This window comes from Saccopteryx leptura, chromosome 4 (genome assembly GCF_036850995.1).
Source record: "Saccopteryx leptura isolate mSacLep1 chromosome 4, mSacLep1_pri_phased_curated, whole genome shotgun sequence".
Taxonomy (NCBI): domain Eukaryota; kingdom Metazoa; phylum Chordata; class Mammalia; order Chiroptera; family Emballonuridae; genus Saccopteryx; species Saccopteryx leptura.
The window spans coordinates 13944108-13966226 of NC_089506.1; the positions used below are offsets into that span (position 1 = coordinate 13944108).

At 41.2% G+C, this 22119-nt stretch overlaps 1 protein-coding gene across 17 annotated transcripts in view; it reads right to left on the reverse strand.

The window, feature by feature from the left end:
* The window catches only part of SORBS2 (sorbin and SH3 domain containing 2), a 130608-nt gene that overhangs the window by 11806 nt on the left and 96683 nt on the right, over positions 1-22119 (reverse strand). For 16 of the 17 annotated variants that reach the window (XM_066380191.1, XM_066380201.1, XM_066380189.1 and 13 more), the window contains 5 exons: positions 21695-21783; positions 20254-20300; positions 15755-15869; positions 15542-15670; positions 13164-13367 (listed from right to left, as the gene is read on the reverse strand). In XM_066380191.1, the coding sequence (XP_066236288.1) occupies positions 13164-13367; positions 15542-15670; positions 15755-15869; positions 20254-20300; positions 21695-21783 (584 nt within the window). Of the gene's footprint in view, positions 1-1758; positions 1867-5816; positions 6006-8070; positions 8848-13163; positions 13368-15541; positions 15671-15754; positions 15870-20253; positions 20301-21694; positions 21784-22119 lie in introns of all 17 variants that reach the window. The other variant, XM_066380185.1, reaches the window with a different exon arrangement.

Sequence of the window (22119 nt, forward strand, 5' to 3'; positions counted from 1 at the left end):
TTAGGAAGCCCAATGGAGCATCATGCTGTTTTCATGGAAGCCTAAATATTTAACTTTCTCCTTGGTAACATAACAATGATTTTTTTCTCTTTTAGTGTAGCTATTTTTTTAATGTCAAAAATGAATACCCTTGAGACAGATTTTAAGTACATGCTAATTTTCAAAGAACCAAATTACAAACCACGGATCCTACAGGAAGCTGATTTGAAATTTCCTAAAATCTCTGGTATCAATGAAATATATACTTCCCTATCTCAGAAAGTCAGATACAGTTTGTCTAAAACCCACCTATTTATCTGTCCTTCTGCATACCCGTCTCTGGATGATTACCTATATCTACTTTTGAGTAATTCTTAAATAAGGATTGACTGTTACTTTAAATACTAATATTTGAAAGAGTTGTAAGTAGTTCTAGAGTTTTAAGTCAATTTTTTCCCCCAGAAAAATTATTAGTTGTAGTACTTGCTAACTAGAATTAAACAAAATTTTCCTTTTAACACTATCATGTTTATGCTTATAGGTTTATTTTTCCTTCTTAAGTTATGAAGTTAAATCAAACTTTGCATAAATCTAATGAGTATATAGAAGATTTATGTCCCACACAAGCACATATAACATACAAATACATAATGCAAAGGTCTGGCAACAAAAAAAAAACTGAAGGTGACCTAAAGCATACCATGTCACTGACCCATGGGAAATTTGAGGAAGGCCATATTAATTATGGAAAAAACTTTTTTTGGGCTCTGGAAAGCCCTTTCTGTGGAGTCTAAGAAGCTCTTCAAATCAACATTCCTCTTTCTCTATGGCAACACAAGTCTCTGCCTCAGAAACAAAACGAGGTCTTATTACGCAAAGCACAAAGTCCAAAAATGGCATAAACACAGAGAAGTCTCTACATTTTTAAAAGTGGAAATTTTCTTTGTAACAGCCCTTAAGAACTTGGAGATCCACAGTCATGTAATAGAGCATGTAAGGTTAAACCAGGTCCACCGAAATAGAAATGGTGAAAGGGCTGGCTTAGGCAGAGACGAAACTTCCCAAGCCCCTTGGCGGCCTGCCTTCCGCAGAATTGACAGTACCATTTAAAATCCACTCATTGTAAAGCACTGTCCATCTTATTGGACTGAGCAGTTAAAGGGAAAAGTAATTGACCTTTAAGTCCAATGAAGGCTGTTGTCCTGAGTCTGCGAGAACCTGGAATCCAGAGGAGGAGTGTTGGTTTAGAAAGGGTCACGGGGTGAATGGAGCACACGTCACCAGAGCAACAAGATATTTTGCAACAAGGATTATAGATTAAAAAAAAAAATCCAAATAAAATGAATGACACAGAAGCAAACATTACCGGAAGCACAAGAGTTCAGTACTATATGATTGGCGGTAGTTTTATCCTTTGCACTAAAGACAACGACTGGAAAGCAAGGATTTCCAGAGAACACAGGCACAGAAGCATGAGATGATGAAGACAGATCTAGTGGAGAATTTGGTCATGTCTTTCTGGATTGGGGCGCGCGCACACGCACGCATGCGCACGCACACAAACACACGAAAGGGATGCACATTTCGCAAACGCTTAGGGTAGGATTTTCACGTCGATCTGATATCATGCTCATCAACAGTCAGTCACTTCATCTCAAGGGTACCTCTACCCTATGTTACTGGCAAAGGACAGCAAGGACAAGTAAGGAAGAGCCAGCCTGTGGAAGGTGTGCGTGTGTGGCCAGGGTCCCCGGCTCAAGGCGGGCGTTCCGTCCCTACCCTGTGGGAACCGCTGAGCCCTCTGACAGGTGAGCTGCAGGATCTCCTAGACATCACTGGGCTACGCGGAGGCTTACCCAAGACAAATATCTCGCTTTTTAAATCAGCCTGGAAAAGCCACAAGAAGTTCGTTAGTTCTCGTCTTCATCCTACAGCCTTCAAGAGGAGCTTTCCTGTGGAGCGCTTTCATGCACACACAGCACACCAGACTCCTGCTCAATCCCGGGGCGGGCAGGACGCTGTAGCCGGCGGCCCCTGCTTTGCACAGCGCAGGCATCAGCTTGAATCTGAACCCCCAGGCAGAGCAGAGAACCGGTTGCAAAGAGAAGCAGGCACAGAAAAGATGTTTGGGTGCAATGTCCGTGCCTAAGAACTTACGGCTTTGATAGAAGGCTTCACAATTGGGTGCAAGACACCCTCAGATCTGGCCTGTTTTCTTTGGGCTTATTTGAATAGTTACAAAGTAAGAGGGAGGGGCACTTTGATCCCTAACCATCTCAACTCACATAGAAAGTGGCAATTATTTGTCGGGGGGGAATTTTCTAACAAAACACATAAAAAGAAAATAAGACTTTTCTGGGGAAAATGATGAACTAGAATTAAAAACTGAATATTGTCCTACGTCCAAGCACTGCGTGATTATTTTGGTATTCTTTCAAAGCAGGATTTTAATACGGCAGTGAAGAAACCGACCATTCCTTTGTTTTCTCTCCAGTAGTGGACGGGACCTAGCCATGTATTGTGTGGTGTTTGGTTTGGCTTATGAGAAGTTTAGCAGGATCAAAGGACTTTTAAATAAAATCATGTGGTTTTCTCAACTCTTATTTAGGAAAATTTTCATAATAATCAGTGATGATTGACCCAAGCTCTGCAGTCTCTGGAGACGAAATGAGATAGACATTTTTCTGTTAGGGCTTAGGCAGAGGAGGCTCGATGTCCTTCAATACCCATCCTCATCTCTCTCCCTCCTCAGTAATGGAATCCCGGATGTCAGGCAGGCACATGGCCGCATCCCGGATGCCAGGTAGCACAAGTCTACATCCCAATCTTTTGGGTATTCAGATGTGTTCATGTGATAAGTTCTGACAGATGGGGTATGCAATTTCTGGGAAGTGGCCTTCAAGAGGTATCAGCTCCCTCTTTTCTCCTTCCTGCTTGCTGGAACCAGGAAGGGACTGCCGGAGCTGGGGCAGCCACTTTGCAGCATGCAGTGGGAGCTTCTCTTTCAGGATAGTGATGTGCCCATATCCGATGGGACCTTGTGGCTTCCCTAACGACTATATAGCCACATACCAGCCCGGGATGTTTATATGTATGCGTGGGAGGATGCACTTCTACCTTGTTTTAAGCTATAATTATTTTGAGTTTGCTGGCACGGTGGCTATCCCCATCTTGATTAATACAGGGGAGTCTGTCTGTAAACAGCGGGGCTCACCGAGAATAACACCAGTTGTGGGATGATGGGGATCAACAGCTGGCAAGATCATCTGAACATATTAGGAGGAATCAGGGCTTAATTTGATGGTGGAAACTGTGGTCAAGGGGACCATCTTCTGACGGGAGGGCTTTAGGGTGATGAGACTGCCTCAGAGGACCACAGTAACTGCCTTTCCTAAAAGAAACCAAGTCTCCTCATCTCTTCATAAAGAGCTTCCATTGCAATTTAAGTCCTCATGTTATAAATCTCTTTTTAAAAATATTTTCTTAGATGGAATTGGAAGCTCTGTTTGTAAAAACATTAAGGATTTTAATAATTTTTTTTATTATAAAAACTATTATTTAAAGAAAAATGCTCAGAAGACCAGAAAACATAGTGGATTCTGATTTACATGTCACACTCATTATTTATATGTACATTTCAGTCTTCTGTCACTTAAAAGAGGTTGTAAATTTTACTTTATGGAACATTTTGGATTGCGTGTGGCAAACTTACATTGCCTCAGGAAATACTTTAAAGGAATAAAATTGCATTAAATTAATATGGGTTAAGTCAAACAATGGCTGATAGGGGTTGGGCAGGTTGTAATGGTTTCATGCATATTATTCTATGCCTTTTAAAAGAGTAGAAAAAGTTTATTTTCTCCTGGCTTTTAGAGCTGGGTTACTTTCCTTTGTAATGAACTTAACTTCTACCATCTTTGAAATGGGAGAAAGAGGAAGCCCTCTTAAAGGTCTCAAGTCAGCTCAGTCTGTTACTATGTCAGATGTGGGGTTAAAATATAATAATGATCTAAAATTTGTAGATGATTCAATTTGTATTTATATTTACCAGCATAAACAACTTGAGTCAACTTATATTCTCTCTGTGAATAGAAAGTAAGGTTTCAAAAAACTCAGTGAGAGATTAAAAATTATTTGCTCTCAAATATGAGATAAAACAGAGAAAAAAACAACTTGTTTTTTCCTGAAGGTACGGTAGTTATTTGATGTAGCTATTAAGGTATTCTTTTAAAACATCTTTTTTTTTTTTTTATTTTTTATAAATACCTCCATTTTCTTCTAGCATTCTGCCAGCAACTGAAGCCTAAAGTATGTTATGAGATGAGCTTGGTTCTTGCAGAGGAGTACACCTGTTTAAATCCTTATTGTGCCCCTCCTAGTACAATGTGGAGTCCCCCGTCTCTCTAAGTTACAGAACGGTCCTGCAGTTACTGTCCCCCTTACGGACTAAGTCTAAGGGCTGGAGAACAAGTAGAGGAAGGCAAGGGAAAAAATACTTTGGCCTTAAAAAGAAAACCACAGAAAGAGGAGGGAAGAGGCAAATGCGTAGTCTTAGACATTATCCAACTATTATTATTATCTTAAAAATTCCCCATTTATTTCCTGCCAGCTAAGATAAAACCTCAAAGGGCAAAAAGCAATTAGTCTTTGAGTAGTCTCCTCTTGCAGACATTTTTCCTTCCATGCGTAAGAGGAGTTCACACAGGCAGACTCTCTCGGCGGAGGGCTTTGAGGACGGGGTTTGGAAGATTGCCTCGTGGCACGGCTCAGGTGCCGGTCCCTCCTAGGACAGAAACTCGACTCTGCCGGAGCCTCTGCTCTCCCTGCCACTCCTCTGCCCAGGTTCTTGCTGCCAGTTCTAACGACGGAAGGTGAAGGGAGTTATTGTTTGAAGTCTATTACCTTTGGCTGAAAGGGGGAAATTTGGGATCACTCTGATCATAAATGCAAAACTTCTCTATGACGGAATGAGCTCATTTTGTGATTGTCATTAAGTCTCTTTCCAAGGCTGGTTGTTCATTTTTTTTTAAAAGTCTTTTAAAATAATATCCTTAGGGGGAGTTAAATACCACCAGAGTGGTCAGCCTGCAAGTCTCAGAGATAGATGCTTTGTTAACCCTTTGAGTAGCGAGTTTTTTCATGCTTGCTGTCCCCCGGAAGCGAGTTCTTTTTTCAAAAAATGAAATCAATCAATTCCAGTTACAGTTCTACTAGCTTAAAATCATGTTTGTTTGATAACCAATTTATAGAAACAAGAAGAACATACATTTGCCTTTTTTTTAATGTTGCCTTGCACATGTACCATTGTGTTCTGGATGGTCAGCAGGCATGAGGACGTACATGAACGTTCGTATTACTCAGAGGGTAACTCCTAGGAGAGAAGCTGCCTGCCTGCACCCTTCTTTCTCGCTTTGCTCAGTCCTGTGGGAGAATAAGGCTCAAGGCAGTGGAGCCAAGGCGCGCCCCTGTCCTCGGGCTCTGCTGAGCCTGCGGCTCGGTGCGAAACACCAGAGGCTAAAAGCCCAGTAAGAAGAGACAGAATGACAGGTGCACAGCTGATGCCTCTGAATGGGATGGTTCTCCTGTGGACCCTCAACTTGGGGAAAAAAAAAATCTAAGTTTTCTGTTTTTCTCCTTGAGGTGGGGGATAACTGTTCTATAAATATATATATTTTTTAACTTTTTGGAGAGAGGCCATGCTGATGATGTTAAAAGTTAGCAATCAATCTTTACACGGCTTTTTAGATCTTGTAAGATGGCACAAAACTCAATATAAACATCTAATTAATGAAGTCCCTTTAAAGACATGCAAGAAACCACACGCAAGATGCAGTTACCTTTAATTTTGGCGCACTTGTTTCCTGTTGGTAAGAGTATTTGGGGAGGAGAGGAGGTGAATAGGACTGGGCGGGCGGAGAGAGTGTGGAGCACAGCTCAGAGGCCCAGGGAGAAGGAAGGGGGTGGGGGGGAGGCAGACAGCTGGGGAAAGGCACAGATGTTCCATCTCCCGAGGAAAATGAAGGCGGCTTAAATATTGAGGAGAGACAAGATGAGATTATGCTTGTGTCTAAAATGAGGTTACATGGCCTTTAGATAATATTCCCCATATTTAAATAATTTTAACATTAACTTATACTGGTAAGTGACATTTATGACACCTTCTTGCTTTAAAAGTACTAGCTGTTGGTCCTGGCCGGTTGGCTCAATGATAGAGTGTCAGCCTGGCATGTGGACATCCCGGGTTCAATTCCTGGTCAGAGCACACAGGGGAAGTGCCCATCTGCCTCTCCACCCCTCTCCCTCTTCTTCCTTTCTATCTCTTTCTTCCCCTTCTGCAGCCAAGGCTCCACTGGAGTAAAGTTGGCCTGGGCGCTGAGGACGGCTCCATGGCCTCTGCCTCAGGCACTAGAATGGCTCCGGTTGCAACGGAGCAATGCCCTAGATGAGCTGAGCATCGCCCCCTGGTGGGTATGTCTGGTGGATCCTGGTTAGGTGCATGTGGGAGTCGTCTGTCTCTCTGCCTCCCTGCTTCTCACTTCAGAAAAAAAAAAGGTACTAACTTTTTCTTTTAAATTTCACTGAAGATTTCCAATAGGTATGATCAGTTTAATTTTTTGGATGTGGGAGATAAGAACCCCCAAGTCCATAAGGAGTAAGAGTTCCTGGGAGTCAAGCCCCACATCTAATCATGTCTTAAAATTAAATTGAACAGAAAATTAGTTATCTAAGTAATGAACTTAGATTCCTGCTTGACTGACTGCAGTGAATGCTCTCCATTATAAAGGAGTGTGTTGAGTTTTTTGAAATGTAGGCGTGGCTGGGTTCTTTGTTCAGCTGACATTTTCTCTCCCGGTTGAGGAACAGCTGAGCCTCAGGGTTCTGTGACTGTCCAGGGACCTCACAGGCACTGACCATTATTTAAGCCCAAGAAGACCTTGTGTACGCCAAGTGCCTCTACATTTGTTATTGGTTAAAACCTTAATAGCTAATTATGAGGTTTAAAAATGACTCAGTTTCAGAAAATTTTCAACAGAGGATCCATGGGGCAAACCAGTTGCATAGTACCATTCTCTTTGTTTTATAATTTCAATATTTGCCAGTAATCATATTTGCTATTTAGTTCACAGGTTACATATTTGAGATATCAAGTTTTTATTTTTTAAGAGAGAATTTTATAAGCTAAAGAGGGTATTATCCCTCTTGAACAATTAAAATTGTTGCCCAACTTTCTTTGTTTTTAAAATGAAAATGGAGGACCCATTTTTTAAGTAGTTAGCAATTTGAAGAAAATCACCTCTGCAGAAAGAGTTAAGAGGGAGCCAAGGGCCTGACCTGTGGTGGCGCAGTGGATAAAGCATCGACCTGGAAATGCTGAGGTTGCCGGTTCAAAACCCTGGGCTTGACTGGTCAAGGCACATATGGGAGTTGATGCTTCCAGCTCCTCCCCCCCTTCTCTCTCTCTGTCTCTCCTCTCTCTCTCTCTCTCTCTCTGTCTCTCCCTCTCCTTTCTAAAATGAATAAAAAAAAAAGAGGGAGCCAAAACACCATCTTCCTTCCTTCCTTCCTTCCTCCCTCCCTCCCTCCCTCCCTCCCTCCCTCCCTCCCTCCCTCCCTTCCTCCCTCTCTCCTTTCCTCCCTCTCCCCCTTCCTTTCCCTGCCATTATATCAAAATATGGTATATAATTTTCTCATCCTGGAATTAGACTAATTTTTTTTGTATCAATTTCCTCACCTCTAAAGTCAAGATAAAAATGTAACCCACCTTTTGAAAAGTAAAGATGTGAAGTTCTTAAAATAGTGTCTGACACTCCATAAGAGCTCAGCTATTAGCTATCATAATCAGTTTTGAAACATTAGACTTATAAATGATAAAAACTTTAAATATGAATTTATAGTTGTAAATAATGGAATTATGTTATATGTTTACATCATCTGATTAAAATTTGGCGTTTTTCCATATACCCCTCCACCCCAACTTACATAGTGCTTGTTTCTTATAAGGAAAACTCTTAAAGCCATACTTATTAACATGCACTAGCTAATTGTAGTCAGACCGGTTAGTTCTTCGGGAATCAGGTACCGTTCAAATACCTTGTTGCTGGTCTGAGCTGCACTGCGGTCTTCCTGAGGGGCTCTGGGCTCTGCACAGGTGGCTACTGCGTATTCTAAGTGGCCAGGCTTCCTGTCCGCTTCCTCCTCTTCAATGTACAGGCTTGCTGTCACCTCTGGGCCATCCTGGCCACACCACAGGGCATCTGGCTCTTGAGATTCTGGCCTCCTTCGGATGCCTGACACCACCCCCTCACAAGTTTCCTCATCCTCCTCTCCGATGATGGGGAGGGTCTGGGGCGGGGGACCCACACCGGTGTGTGCAGAGGCCACAAACTTATCGCCCAGGACCTCAGGCACTCTCTCAGGGGCTGCTGGGCCTTTTCTGGCTTTTGTCAAATCTACGCACTTGTTTTGAGCTGTCTTTCTGAGATCCTGGAGTGGCGTGGCCTCGTAAGGCTGGACAGTGGTCGGGGTCACACCTGGGCCAGGGAATGGTGGCCAGGAGGCAGGTGACAGGGCAGGTACTGATGCTGGCGGCAAAGGGAGGGGAACTGTGGGTTCCTCTTTAATTTCGAGGGTGATCTCCTCTAAGGTGCTGGGTTGGGTTTGTTCATCTGAGAAGGTTAAAGAGCCAAGCTTCTCTAATTCATCCAAGAAGGTGTCCAGAAAAGAAGATGGTGTTGGGGTCATAGGGTTTGCCGGCGGACACTTAGCTGTCAGGGACAGCCACCCGGGGGCGACCCCCTGGAGCGCTCCTGTGTCTGGGCCAGCTGAAGCTTTGTGTGTAAGAGGAGGGGCTGGTGCGCTGGAAGCCAACTTAGAAATGAGCGGCAATATGGAGTAAAAAAAAAAATAAAATAAGATAAACCAACAAAATAATAATGTATCCAAACACAGAGACAGAAATGCAGAAAAGGGATGGTAATGAATACAAAAAATGTTATGCTACGGTATAGATTTGAAGATATTTTGCTGAATTTAAAACATAAACCCATTAGCATGTTAATTAGAAAGCTATCTGAAAATGAAACTCTCCTAGTATTTGGAAGGGGTCTTAGGTGTCCAATGACAAAATAAATCTGTCATAGAGATTATAAGGACAGACAGCCAATCCTTAAGAGATTTAATTTAACAGACTTTCTCTTTTAAGCCAGGTTTCCAGATACTGACTAAGTAGTAGAAGTGACTTTGCAATAATATTAATGTATTATAGCATGAACCCCCATAATGAAACCTTTCTTCATTTCCTGAATTTGTTTACTCTTCTTTCTTCCTACAGCAGTGCCAAATCTTTTGGGCATTCGTAATTTTCCTACTTATGTTTGCAAGGTGATTATAACATATGGCGTAAAATAATTTTACATCGTTCTACACGAACACATTTCTAAATGAATCAGTTCTGAAAAATATGCTTCGAGGACAGAAACCCGTGATCAGAATGAAACTAAACTTAACGTGGACTGCTTCAAAGTTTTTTTAAAAACCCGAAGTAAATGATTACATTGAAAGAGAGCGTATGATGTTAATGGGAGGACTTTCTGCTAGGACTCCCATTCTTTCTCAAAAGCTTCATGTTTTATGGAAACCTGAGAAGGTATAATTTATGAAGCTTCATCTTCTGAAGTAAAAACATATTCTGTGTATCTTAATACTATTGCTATATTCTGGATATATGGAACACAACAGAATGTTTATGTAAATTCAGAGTTTTAGGCGCGCTGGTAGCTAACATTCTCACACATGTATCTATCGTTGCCGGGCAAGAAATAATGGCACACGTGATGCATGAGAAGGCCTTGAGAGAGGATGGGGTGCCTCTTACGTTAGTTCTTTCCAGGTAGATGATTTTGGTTTGGAAAAAAACAAATCTCCAAGAAGGATTTCTAAGCTGCACTTTCTAGTTGGCTGTTCAGGATGAGATTCACTCTGCACTCAGCACTCTGGGTCCCAGGCCTTAGTATCTATCAGTGCAGAGTGAACCGCCACTTAACTTTTGACTTCTGTGTCCTATTTATATAATATAGGAATGGGGCATTAATAGAACTTATTAAGCTTTTTGTTTTAAAGCAAATATGTCATGTGTGGTGGGATAAATGAGACAAAGTGTCATAAAACTCATGTGAGCATCTTTCAGAAGGTTCGGGACTCAAGTGATACAATTACATGTGGTCCATTACTGGATAGATAGATACTCCTAGTAAGTCCTGTATATATTTAATTTTGATAAAGTAGAAATGATCGAAGTCTTTTTTGATAGCCCAGAGAAGTTCCCTTGTTGACCAGAGTCCTGTTTTATGCTCGATGCCATACAGCACATTAATAGATTTTGAAAGTCTGCGGAATATATAATAACTCAAGGTGATTACTCTTCACTTTCACTTTCTGTCATGTACAGGAATATTATGTGAGAAAGAAAGACCTTTAAAATCTATTGTTATCATTACTACCCCTATCACTGCTACTGCTCCAGTGTCATTACCACCATAATCATGACTGAAAATCAAATTAAGTATCCTGGGATACCCATATCATAAAAATATAGCTATGATACGAAAATCATCCTACCTTCCAAAAGCATTCGAATTGCATTCTACTATGCTAAAAGCAGAAATAGAAGAAATATTATCAACTTACATTTGAGTTACCCCTAAAATACAGTATGTCAAGAAATGTGGTTTGAGTATGTCAGTGATTCATAAATCACTTAATGAACTCTTTCCTTTATTTACAAACATCTGTCAGAAAATAGGGTAACATATGTTGGTTATCATTGGTTAGAATAACTTTTTTTTTCCTGAAAATGATGGGAGTTCAACACTACTGAGATGTTTCATTTATTAAGCCAATGACATTACAACATAGATTACCAGATGGAATAAAACTATTAAATTTTTTTTTTCAAATTATGGATGTAAGCTTTTCAACATATTTTTTTCCCCAGCAGGGAGAAAAAAGTGCTAATTAGTTATCTGTGATATTTATACATTTCTCCATAAAATGTAAAATCAGGCACTCTAAGGAAAAAACTTAGGAAACTGAAAATACATTTAAATCATATTCTCAACAAAAATTAAAACACTGTAATGTAAGACATTACATTGCCAAATATTAACTGGGACATTATGAGAGAATTTCTTAAATGTTAAAATAAGCCTTTGTAGATACATGCTTATTCTTTCTTATAAAATTTTATGTGAAGATATAGTTGCTTTAAAATCTATCTGGTAGTTTGTTTACGACTGAATGGAGGATAAACCAAATATATGGATGAAGATTCTTATCTCTTCATTTATCAGTATGAACTACTAAAGGGAGAATGTTGACCTCTAAATGCTAAGCTCTGATAGTCAAGTAAAGATACTGAAGAAGATTCTGGAAAACCTTATAACCAATCACATAAAATTTGGTGGTACTAAATGGTCCCATTACCCCGTGAAAAAGGATCGAGAGTAATGACTTTGCAGCTGAAACCCAGTCTTCAAAGAGAAGAAGAATAAATATAATGTCCCAGCCTTAGCCCTTTTAAAGAAAATGCTTCTCGGCCCTGGCGGGTTGGCTCAGCGGTAGAGCGTCGGCCTGGCGTGCAGGGGACCTGGGTTCGATTCCCGGCCAGGGCACATAGGAGAAGCGCCCATTTGCTTCTCCACCCCCACCCCCTCCTTCCTCTCTGTCTCTCTCTTCCCCTCCTGCAGCCAAGGCTCCATTGGAGCAAAGATGGCCCGGGCGCTGGGGATAGCTCCTTGGCCTCTGCCCCAGGTGCTAGAGTGGCTCTGGTCGCTGCAGGGCAACGCCCCGGAGGGGCAGAGCATCGCCCCCTGGTGGGCAGAGCGTCGCCCCTGGTGGGCGTGCCGGGTGGATCCCAGTCGGGCGCATGCGGGAGTCTGTCTGACTGTCTCTCCCCGTTTCCAGCTTCAGAAAAGTAAAAAAAAAAAAAAAAAAAAAAAAGAAAATGTTTCTCTTAAAACAGGAGATTGGTAGATGATTTCCTCTTGTAAAACCCTCCTAATACTCACTGCACTGAGTAGTTGGGGTCACTGCAGATGTTGCCTTGAAAGGAGCTTGCGTTGGAACGGGAGAAGACTGCGCGCATGTTCCAATAGTGGTTGCTATGTTGATGCTAGTGGGCTAGCTCTAGATGCTTTAGTTTCCCACGGCCTGGCCTGGATTTTAATTATTAATTAAAGTACTTCATAAACTATGCAACTTCATACAATTTTTAAGTGTTGAGTAGTACTTAAAACATTTTGGACCTAATTACTTGGTAATTTAAAGTTTTATACTTGGAGGTTAATGAAAAGGAGAAAAAAAATCCCTAAGTACCATCCATCAGTACACATTCTATTATAACTTCACAGAAAATGAAGAAAAAAATCACATTGTGAGTAAAGGAAGTAGGAGAATAGCCTTTTCTAATTAACCAGTCCAGGAAGCAAAGTTCCTTTTAGACTAAATATTGAGAAAGATAATTATCTTCAGCCACTAGCTCAAATAAAGTAGTAGAACCGGCACATAATTTTCCTAAAACTAATTAAATGCACACGAGGATTTCTAATGACTAATGACATTTCCATTCGAGCTAATAAACAAACTGACTTACAGAATGTAATTTTAAAATGTTACTCTATTTCTCTTTCTATATTTAAAAACCCTGAGATTTTTATAGAATTGTGTCAACCCCATTTCCATGTATAGTTGAACCATTTTGAAATATATCAATTTATCTATTAGATGCATATGTATGAAGATGTACATATGTACCTAATCCATAGGAAATATACATATATAAATAAAATTAAGCTTTAGAAAAAGCAAGTTTCAAAAAAACTGATTTTCACAAAGCAGATATATATATATATTTATGTATATGTATCATATGGCGTCTCAAGATACTAATGTTTTCTCTTTCAGTATTTTAACTTGAAAATGAAATTCTCAAAACCAAGCATTCAGCATTTATGCCAGCACCCAGAAGAAAAATTAAATTATATTGACTTGACTTTTCACTTACACGTATAACATGGTAATCTTTTGCTTTGTGATAAAGATGATATTCTAGCCTAATGCCCTAAAATCACCTCCTGAGTATCTTACTCCATGCTCCCCAATGTTAGACTGACAGGCTGTCTTCTTACCTTATTTGAACTTAAGCTGTGGATTCTATCACTCGAATAGCTGTGAGGTATTGGAGGATCAGGGTAATCCTCGGCACCTTTGGGTGGATTCCTCTTGACGACTTCTACATAGGAAACAGGGAAGATGCCTTGTCTGGTGGTTCCTGGAATTTTACCTTCATACCAGTTTTGATCAACTCTTTTGAGAAGAATAATTCTATCTCCCTGTAATGAATATTAGGAAAATGCATTATAAATAGAGCTGCGATAACACAAAAAATAACTGTCAATGTTTTCTAATAAACACTAGTTTTCCATTTGGGAAAGTTTTATTCTGCCAGTTTTATTTAGTCAGGAGCATGCAACTACAGTCTCAGAAGTCATTCCCAAATTACAGCTTATCAACATATAGGCAATTTAATCATCTATTCATGACATCCTTCCCTAGGGATGCTTGGTTACTGTGAACGGGCTTATACCAGTTCATACTGGTACTGTGTAAAATGACTTGTGTAAGTTGCAGCAAAACTTACAGCCAAAAGCAAAAACGGTTTAATAGGCAATGTCCCAAAGACAGTAGCATCATCCTATCACTGACAGATTCAACAGAAGAACCTTCTGTAGGAAGAGCTTCAGAAAAGTGTAGCTCGGCTCTCTGGGATGATGTGTCTGAAACGAGCTGCAGAAATCAGTCTCTATAAGGGATGAAGTGGGAGGATTAACCTACACATGCGAGCTACTGCAAAGAATGAAGAGTGGGGCAAGATGGCGCTCGAGATAATCCGTCACCGTGCCAAGGGCCGACACCCACCGGGTCGGCATCAAGACGGTGGAACACCAGCGTCCACCCTGAATGATGGGTGGCTATGCCATAGAGGTCACTAAATATCATATTTATATAGAGCCCCCGGCTTTCGGAATAGTAGAACTTTTTAGAATCATTATTCCTGCTACCTATAGTGATCGAGCCAATGCCACAAAACACAAGTTTAAATTTTAACTCAAGCCCACATGTAGCCCAGAAATAAATAGGCAAGATGTGGTTAAACAGTAACACTCTGCAGCAGCACCTGACGGGATGACAGAGGTGACACAGGGTCAAAACTTCTGCACAGGAGGGAGGCCTTTTTCAGGTGGTTGGTACTCGAGGTAAAAGTGACCTTTTTGCCACAATGCTGGATGGTTTTTACAACTGGCCCACCGCCACTGAGCAGAGCATACCCAAAGCAAAGTGGATCTCCCTACGTCTTAAAACTGCACTGCTTTTCTCTGCCATACACCAAGCCAAGGCTGTTGTTGCTAGGCTATTGCTTGAGCTGTAAATTGTGTTGGCGGAAGCTTCTCCATACAGTATGAAACTTAAACTGAGCTAGTTCGTGTAATGCTGTGTTGCAGCTTGGAGGGTAGGGGAGAATCAGTTGATGAGGCAGAACCCGGACTCAATGGGGTGAAAGAGATGAGGTTGTAGAGCCAGGACAGGAACCGTGGTGTTTCCCCTCGTCGCTGCGGGCTCACACCCTCCAACAGGCAGGCGAGGTCCCAGGACCGCCCTGCGCACAGGGGTCCCCAAACTTTTTACACAGGGGGCCAGTTCACTGTCCCACAGACTGTTGGAGGGCCACCACATACAGTGCTCCTCTCACTGACCACCAATGAAAGAGGTGCCCCTTCCAGAAGTGCAGCAGGGGGCTGGATAAATGGCCTCAGGGGGCCGCATGCGGGCCCGTGGGCCGTAGTTTGGGGACGCCTGGTAGTGTCTTGTGTGCAGACAGGCAGTTACCTCAAACAAATGTATGGGATTGCTTAGCAAACAACAAAAACGGTTCATTTAATCATTTTCAACCGTGTGAAGTAGCAAGTCAAACAGAGGCCTTTTCCATGTCATTGAGAAGAGGTACTAGAACGGGATAGGTTGCTGGTGAAATTTGGGTCAGTCATGAGGCTTAGAGAAGGAAGAATGCTCCCCAGGAAGAAATATCTTCTTTACCTTAGGACCTTTCTTCAATTCCAAGATAAAAGTGTTATTAATTAAAATTTATTTTACAATGGAATGATAAGGCAGCAGAACAATATTTGCAAGTATATTCAAGTGCTCTTCCTTTTGACCCCTTTCCACAAGTATAACTCAAGGACGTCAGGCCAAAGCACCACTTGGAGAAGAACTGGGGACCCCCAGACTGCACCATGGAGGGAGAGTCTCTCTGAGACGCTTTGAGTCCCACAGGGGACCCCATCTGGACACGAGGAGTGGGAGGAAACTGACTCAGGGCAGCCTGAGGGAGTCCTGTGTCCTTTCATTAAGGGAACACACAGACATGTCTAAGGAAGAAGATAACCTATTTGAGTTTTGAAACCACCCGGCCTTTCAAATGCACCAGTGAAGAAAACAGCCAGGTTACCTTCCTCAGCGAGAGCTCCACGTTGGTGTCGGCGTTGAAGTTGTATTTGGCTATAGCCTCTCCGATTTCCCCGGGCTGGGCTGGGGGAGGCGGTCTCGCGGGCTGTGCTTTCTCAGGAGGTGTGAGTTTCTATGAGGAAAACAGTCATTTACTCTGGAGCTGTGAGGGCTCTGGGGCCGGCAACCACGTGAGCAGGAAGGGGCAAGGACTTACCTCCACGTATGAGATGGGGAAGATGCCCACTCTCCCGTGGTGCTCTCCCTCATACCAATTCTGGTCAATTTTCCTGAGGATGTAGACAGTGTCTCCTTTCTTAAATGACAGCTCCCTGGAACAGACATGTTCAAGTGGGTTTTTTTTTTCTTCTTGATGTAGAGCAATTATTTTTAAAAGCATTTGGCTAGGAAATATGCTTCCAATATTTAAAAAAAAAAAATCTCTTGAGCCCATTTGGATATTTTCCTTAAAAATTCTTAGAATTCACTTTTAACATTATAACTTTAGAAATGATTTCAAAAGGAGCAGGTACAAACTTCATGTCTGATATAAATCACAGGTAGATTAATACAAAATTTAATAGCGGGACAGACAATTGCTGTCTAGTCATTAGTTTATAGTAGAGAAGTTGCAAAGCTTGGTATAATGATGGAGTGATTTTGTACTGATGTTTTTTTCTCCTGAAGCTGGTGAGCTATTTAGCTAGTTAGTTGCTTTTCTCTGTCTCTTTCGGTCTCCTTTTCACATGCTAAAGCTTACAATAAAGAAAATAAATATCGTTTAGCCTTAGCACAGAAATGTCAACACCAGAAAAATTTTTGTGTGGACCGTTAAAGCTGGTTGACAACCATTTAAGTAAAATATTCTTATGAGGAATTAATTTTGTGAAGCAGAAAAGTGCTTATTCTTCAATGGGGCACAAAGATAAACCCATTTTAAGTGTGAAGACACGTAGATTGCTTGTTGCCTTCTTTTTGTTTTTTCTTTTTAAAGAAAAAATATTTTCAAGGTACTATGCTTGTCCATTTGGGCTCTTTCTAAGGAGATGTTAGGTATGCTTGGATATTTAATTTTAAGTGATAGGGACATTACTCATTTTGAGTAACCCATGATTAAATTCTCACCCTCGATCAGTTTTTCATGGCTTCATCATGCAGGTCACTGTGTCTGTGTGGTATTTTGCCTCCACAACTGTGTTTTGTGGGAGGTCACTTATTTCATAGGTTTTCCCAAGATCCCCCCTCTCCTACACATCTGCCTTCCTACTTCAAATCTTCTGTGTTAGTTGGTTCAGAAGTTTGAGTTGAATCATTTTTGTGTATGAGATATTTGATGAAGAGAGGCATATATCACATATGAACTATTTCTCATTGATTAAAAGAATTAATTGAAATAACCATTGCACATTAAAAGAATCATTACACATTTAGAAGCGCTAAAATCTTCACATTGAAAAAAGTGCATTACATTTTCAGTGACCAGGAAGACAAGGAAGAGTCCCAGAGCCTTACTCCTAACACACTACCTCCCTCTGTTATGTGTGTGCCTGATAAGAAAACAAAAAATGAAACAAAAGTTTTCATGTTTGTAATCCAGTAATGTTCTTTGTGCCAGGTATGTTTTGTTTCTGGAAATGAAATTAGAAAGTTTAGCTTTTAAAAAGAAAACAATCATGTAAATTATAGCCAGCCAATTACTTTTCTTTTAAATGTGAAAAGAAATCTTTTCTATTTGTAAAGGCTTGTATGTAAAATTTTGAAGTCATCTTTTTTTTTTCTTCTGAAGTTGGAAACAGGGAGGCAGTCAAACAGACTCCCGCATGCGCCCGACCAGGATCCACCCGGCATGCCCACCAGGGGGTAATGCTCTGCCCATCTGGGGCGTTGCTCTGTTGCAACCAGAGCCATTCTAGCGCCTGAGGCAGAGGCCATAGAGCCATCCTCAGTGCCCAGGCCAACTTTGCTCCAATGGAGCCTTGGCTGCAGGAGGGGAAGAGAGAGACAGAGAGGAAGGAGAGGGGGAGGAGTGGAGAAGCAGATGGGCGCTTCTCCTGTGTGCCCTGGCCGGAAATAGAACCCGGGACTCCTGCACGCCAGGCTGACGCTCTACCACTGAGCCAACCGGCCAGGGCCTGAAGTCATCTAGATAAAGGCCAGTAGTCTTACTTAACAGTTTTCAAAATTGTGGCTCTCTCAACCGAGAGTTAGAATTTCTAGGAAGTCCCCTTTGATGAGTTCACGCCCCCTTCCCCATTTTGAATAGTGGCATTGACAACCTTTGGATGTGTTATTTTATCTCTTTTTTCCTATTTCACATTTGAAACATTACATTCGGCGAGTTACTTAGCTCTATTTAAAATTTTTAAAATTATTTACTTATTTTCTAGAGATTTAAAAATTTTGTTTGTTTGCGTCCCCTTTCTCATTTCTTATGTTGTACATTTATATTTTTCTTTTTACCTTGATTAAACTTACCAGAGGTTGTTTTTTTCCAGTTGAATTTACTGAGGCGACACTAGTTAACAAAATCATACTGGTTTCACGTGCACAGCTCACAGCACATCATCTGTACACAACATTGTGTGCTCACCACCCTAAGTCAAGTCTCCTTCCATCACCATCTATCCCCCTGCCTTCCTCCACTGCCCTCTCCCCTTCCCCTGGCAATCAGCACACTGTGGTCCATGTCCATGACTTTTTTCTCTTTTTTGCTCAATCCTCCCCATGTCGCCAGCATCCCCCCCCCCCCCGAGAGCTGTCAGCCTGCTCTCAATCAGTCTGTCTCTATTTTGCTTGTTAGTTTCTTTTGTTCACTCCACTTAGGAGTGAAATCATGTGGTACTTGTCTTTCTCTGACTGGCTTATTTCACTTAGCATAGTGCTCTCCAGGTCCATCCATGCTGTCACAAAGGGTAGGATTTCCTTCCTTTTTATGGCCATGTAGTATTCCATTGTGTAAATGTACCACAGCTTTTTTATCCACTCATCCACTGATGGGCACTTGAATTAAACTTTCATTTATTAGGTAAAAAAAAAAAAAGCTTTTAAAGTAGATATTTATTTAAAACAGATATCCATCTCTTGCGTTTTAGACGTTAGCCATGAAAAGCACTCACATCTAGTTATTAATTGAAATTATTTAAAAATGAGGCTAGTCCTTCCGTAAAGTTCAGCGTTGTGTGGGTGTGTGAGCCTTTTAAAGTTGCCAGAGTCATCCATAACCTTGACTTTTGTGTCACATGGGTAATTATATACAGCAGCTCTGTATATCTGAGAACAGAGCAAGAGGAATGTGATTAAGCGGCAGTAAGAGAAATTTCTTTATGGCAGGGGAAACATGTTTTTGTTCCTAACATTATGTGATGATTTCCATGGGCGATTATTTACTCTGCTTCTCTGAGGGCCCATCCAACAGATGTAGCTGCTTTAAGAAGGAAGACCTTGGAGGAAGGATGGTGCAGACAACGCCTCAGCAGGTCTGTGCCATTTACACTCCCACAGGCGGTGTGTGAAGAGCGGGGTCCCCAGGCTCTGCTAACCTTTGACTGTCACAAGGGGGAAATGAAATTCACGTGTTCTCTATCGGTATTTTGTAAAACGGACATGTGTCCTACCAGTTGCCACACCGTATCCAAAGAACAGTAGTTAGGACCAGAGCACATAAACACAAAGCAGATGTTACTTCTTCTCTAATGATGATGGTGATGATGATGATAAAGGTAAGCTTATCTTCAGGAATTTTCTTTTAACACCAGATTTAAGCCAGGTTTGACATATTAATTTCTAAATAGCATTTTTCTTATTTGGTTCATTCTCTATCTCAGCAGCCTTAGCCAATTCTGAGTGATTTTATTTTTTATACGTCTTTCTTAGAGACATTTTCTGGGACAATGAATTTATATAATATGAGCTCTTATGAATAAATATTTTGGTTATTATATATATTCAGTCTCAACTACACAGCATAATTTTATGCCAATTTACAATGAATTGAATATTTTGAATTCTAACAGAGGCTAGTTTCTTAAACAAGGTCTGGCCACTTGGGCCACAATGAGGTGGACGACTCCCTTCCATCTGAGCCCCTACGCATGTACGTAGTACTAACTTTCCTCAACTGCATGCCCATCTGGTGAACGAATTCCTAAAGAAAAAGGTAAAAAAAAATATATATATATATTTTCACCACAGAATATATATATATTTCACCACAGAAGTATGAAAACACCAACATTAAAAGACCACAGGAGAGAACTTTGCTTAGCATCTCTAAGCTTTGCATGTTGAGACATGGAGGTTTTATGACAGGAATCTTTCTACACAGTTCCTAGTCTTTAACCGCACAAACGATCCTTGATATAGTTAGATAAATAAATGTTTTCAAATTCTCCCAGGTAGTGTTAATCACTCCCCAACACTTTATTGTTGGGGAAATTCTAGAAACAAAGATTCTTTATTTTTTGTTTTTGTTTTACCTATCCTTTTGAATTCACTGAGCTGTAATATGTTTAGTGCAATTTAAAACTCAGTGATTCCCAAATAAACTCAAATGAAAATAAAAATGACCATATCCCAATTAATTCAGAAGGAACAATTTAATGAGAGTGGATTGCTGAATTATTTGTAACATATCTCATTGCCATAGTTATCTCTTAAAGGATTACTAAAGTATTTAAAGCCAACTTAAATCATGTGATGAATATTTATCTTACTTACTTAGATGTCTGAGCCTTAAAATCATAAACAGCTTTTGCAGGCAATTTCTGAAAAGGAAGGTAAGTGATTAGCATTAACTTAAAAATTTGAATATCCTACAAGAAAGCAATTTCATGTGAATTAAAGAGAAGTGAAACCTCAAGGAATGATTAAAATATATATAATGTAAACTCTTTGCAATTTATGAATAATCAATCAGTTCTTCATTTAGATATTTAGGCTATAGTGAGAATATGGCTTATTCACCATAACTACTGACTATCATATTCCATCTTAGTAAGTAAGGCACATGAATGCCATCATGGGGAATAAAATGCCTGCAGAGGATTCTGTACTAGGTAACATTTCTGCTGTAATCAGGGCATTTCCTGGGATAGTTGTGGAGGGTCAGTTGATCTACGTCTTGTGTACTGACACAGCTCCTTCTGAATCATAATAAAAGGACTGGTAAAGGCATGAAGGAAGTCATCATCCTTTTTTCTAAACACTTATTAACAGAATACTAGAGAAATATTAACCTAATTGTCACTGGGAGGCTAGTTAGTGGCCAAAAGTATAGTCTTGATGATCTTGCCTTCCCTGGAGGGGTCAGGACTTCCTTAGCACACAGTAAGCCAGCTACCCATCTTTCAGTCAGACATGATGTGACATGTGCTCCCATCAAACCTTGGGGCCCACAGATCTGATGGGGACCCCTGTAAGCTAGCTACTCCAGCTCTTCCTTTCCTACTTCCCAATAATTCCCTCATCCCACTCTTTCCCCCTGTGATTCTGGTGAACTTCAGGAAACCTGGACCACTCCTGACTTCTTTGGGAGGGGGGTCCCACAGGCCCGGGACTGTATAAGACACCTAAAGAGATACTGGGGCTTCCAGTACAAGACCAGCACTCAGACTCCATCAAGCCTTCATGGCTCCAAGGCAGTGTGAACCAGAGCTCCCGCCTTGGCTCAGGGCGTTGGTCGAAGAGCCAGTATGTAGGCGGTTCTCATTAAGTAGGACAGTGGTTGTGGAGGGATCCTCTCCAACAAAAGCAGGCTAGCAAAAATTATTTATGTAGACTCTGTATTGATTTGCAACACAGTTGACCTGAGGCTCTCCCCTACATCCCTGGGCCAAGAATCCGTACAGGGGAAACCTCCTTCCTCCACGGGTGGCCTAGCTCAAGACTCTTTTAGATCACAACTGTTCATTCCTGGGTCAGGATGCAGAGAGACCTCACTGCCACATCTGGACCGCAGCTGGAGGAGATGGGCAGCGAGGGTCAGGATGCCAGCTGCTGCAGTCCTTTGCTCACAATCCAGGGAAAACATTCTAAGTTTCTCCGTTGTCATTTGTGCTTTTAATCTAGGTTCTTCACTGGTTTTGGACGTAACTTTGACTGGCAAGTGCTTTACTGAGTATCTTGTTGAAAAGAACTCAGATACCATTGAACCAACTACCTCTTTTTCTGGAGTTCCTCTTCTTTCCCTTGGTGCGCTTCTCCCCAAGTCAGTCAGAGTGGACGAGTAACTTCTAGGGGACTCGCGGTCTAATGGAAAGGACAGGGCAGAGTGAGTACCCACCCAGGAAATGCACACTTGTGTAGCCATTTTCCCTGGAGGCAACTATTTCCCCCCTTAAATGTGGAGAGACATCACAATGGAGCACATGGGTATAACACTCATAGACAATCATAAAGTTGTGATATGAGACACTAAAACAGAGCATTTCAAAAAGAAAAATACCTGAGGTTGCAGAAGTGGTATAATCGTATAGATAAACAGAACTGTTGCATTGCTGATGTAAGTACACAGCAGCATCCGGTCCAGAAAGTTCATAGCTGCAAGAATTTTTCATCTCAAAGACTTTGTAATATTTTCTATTT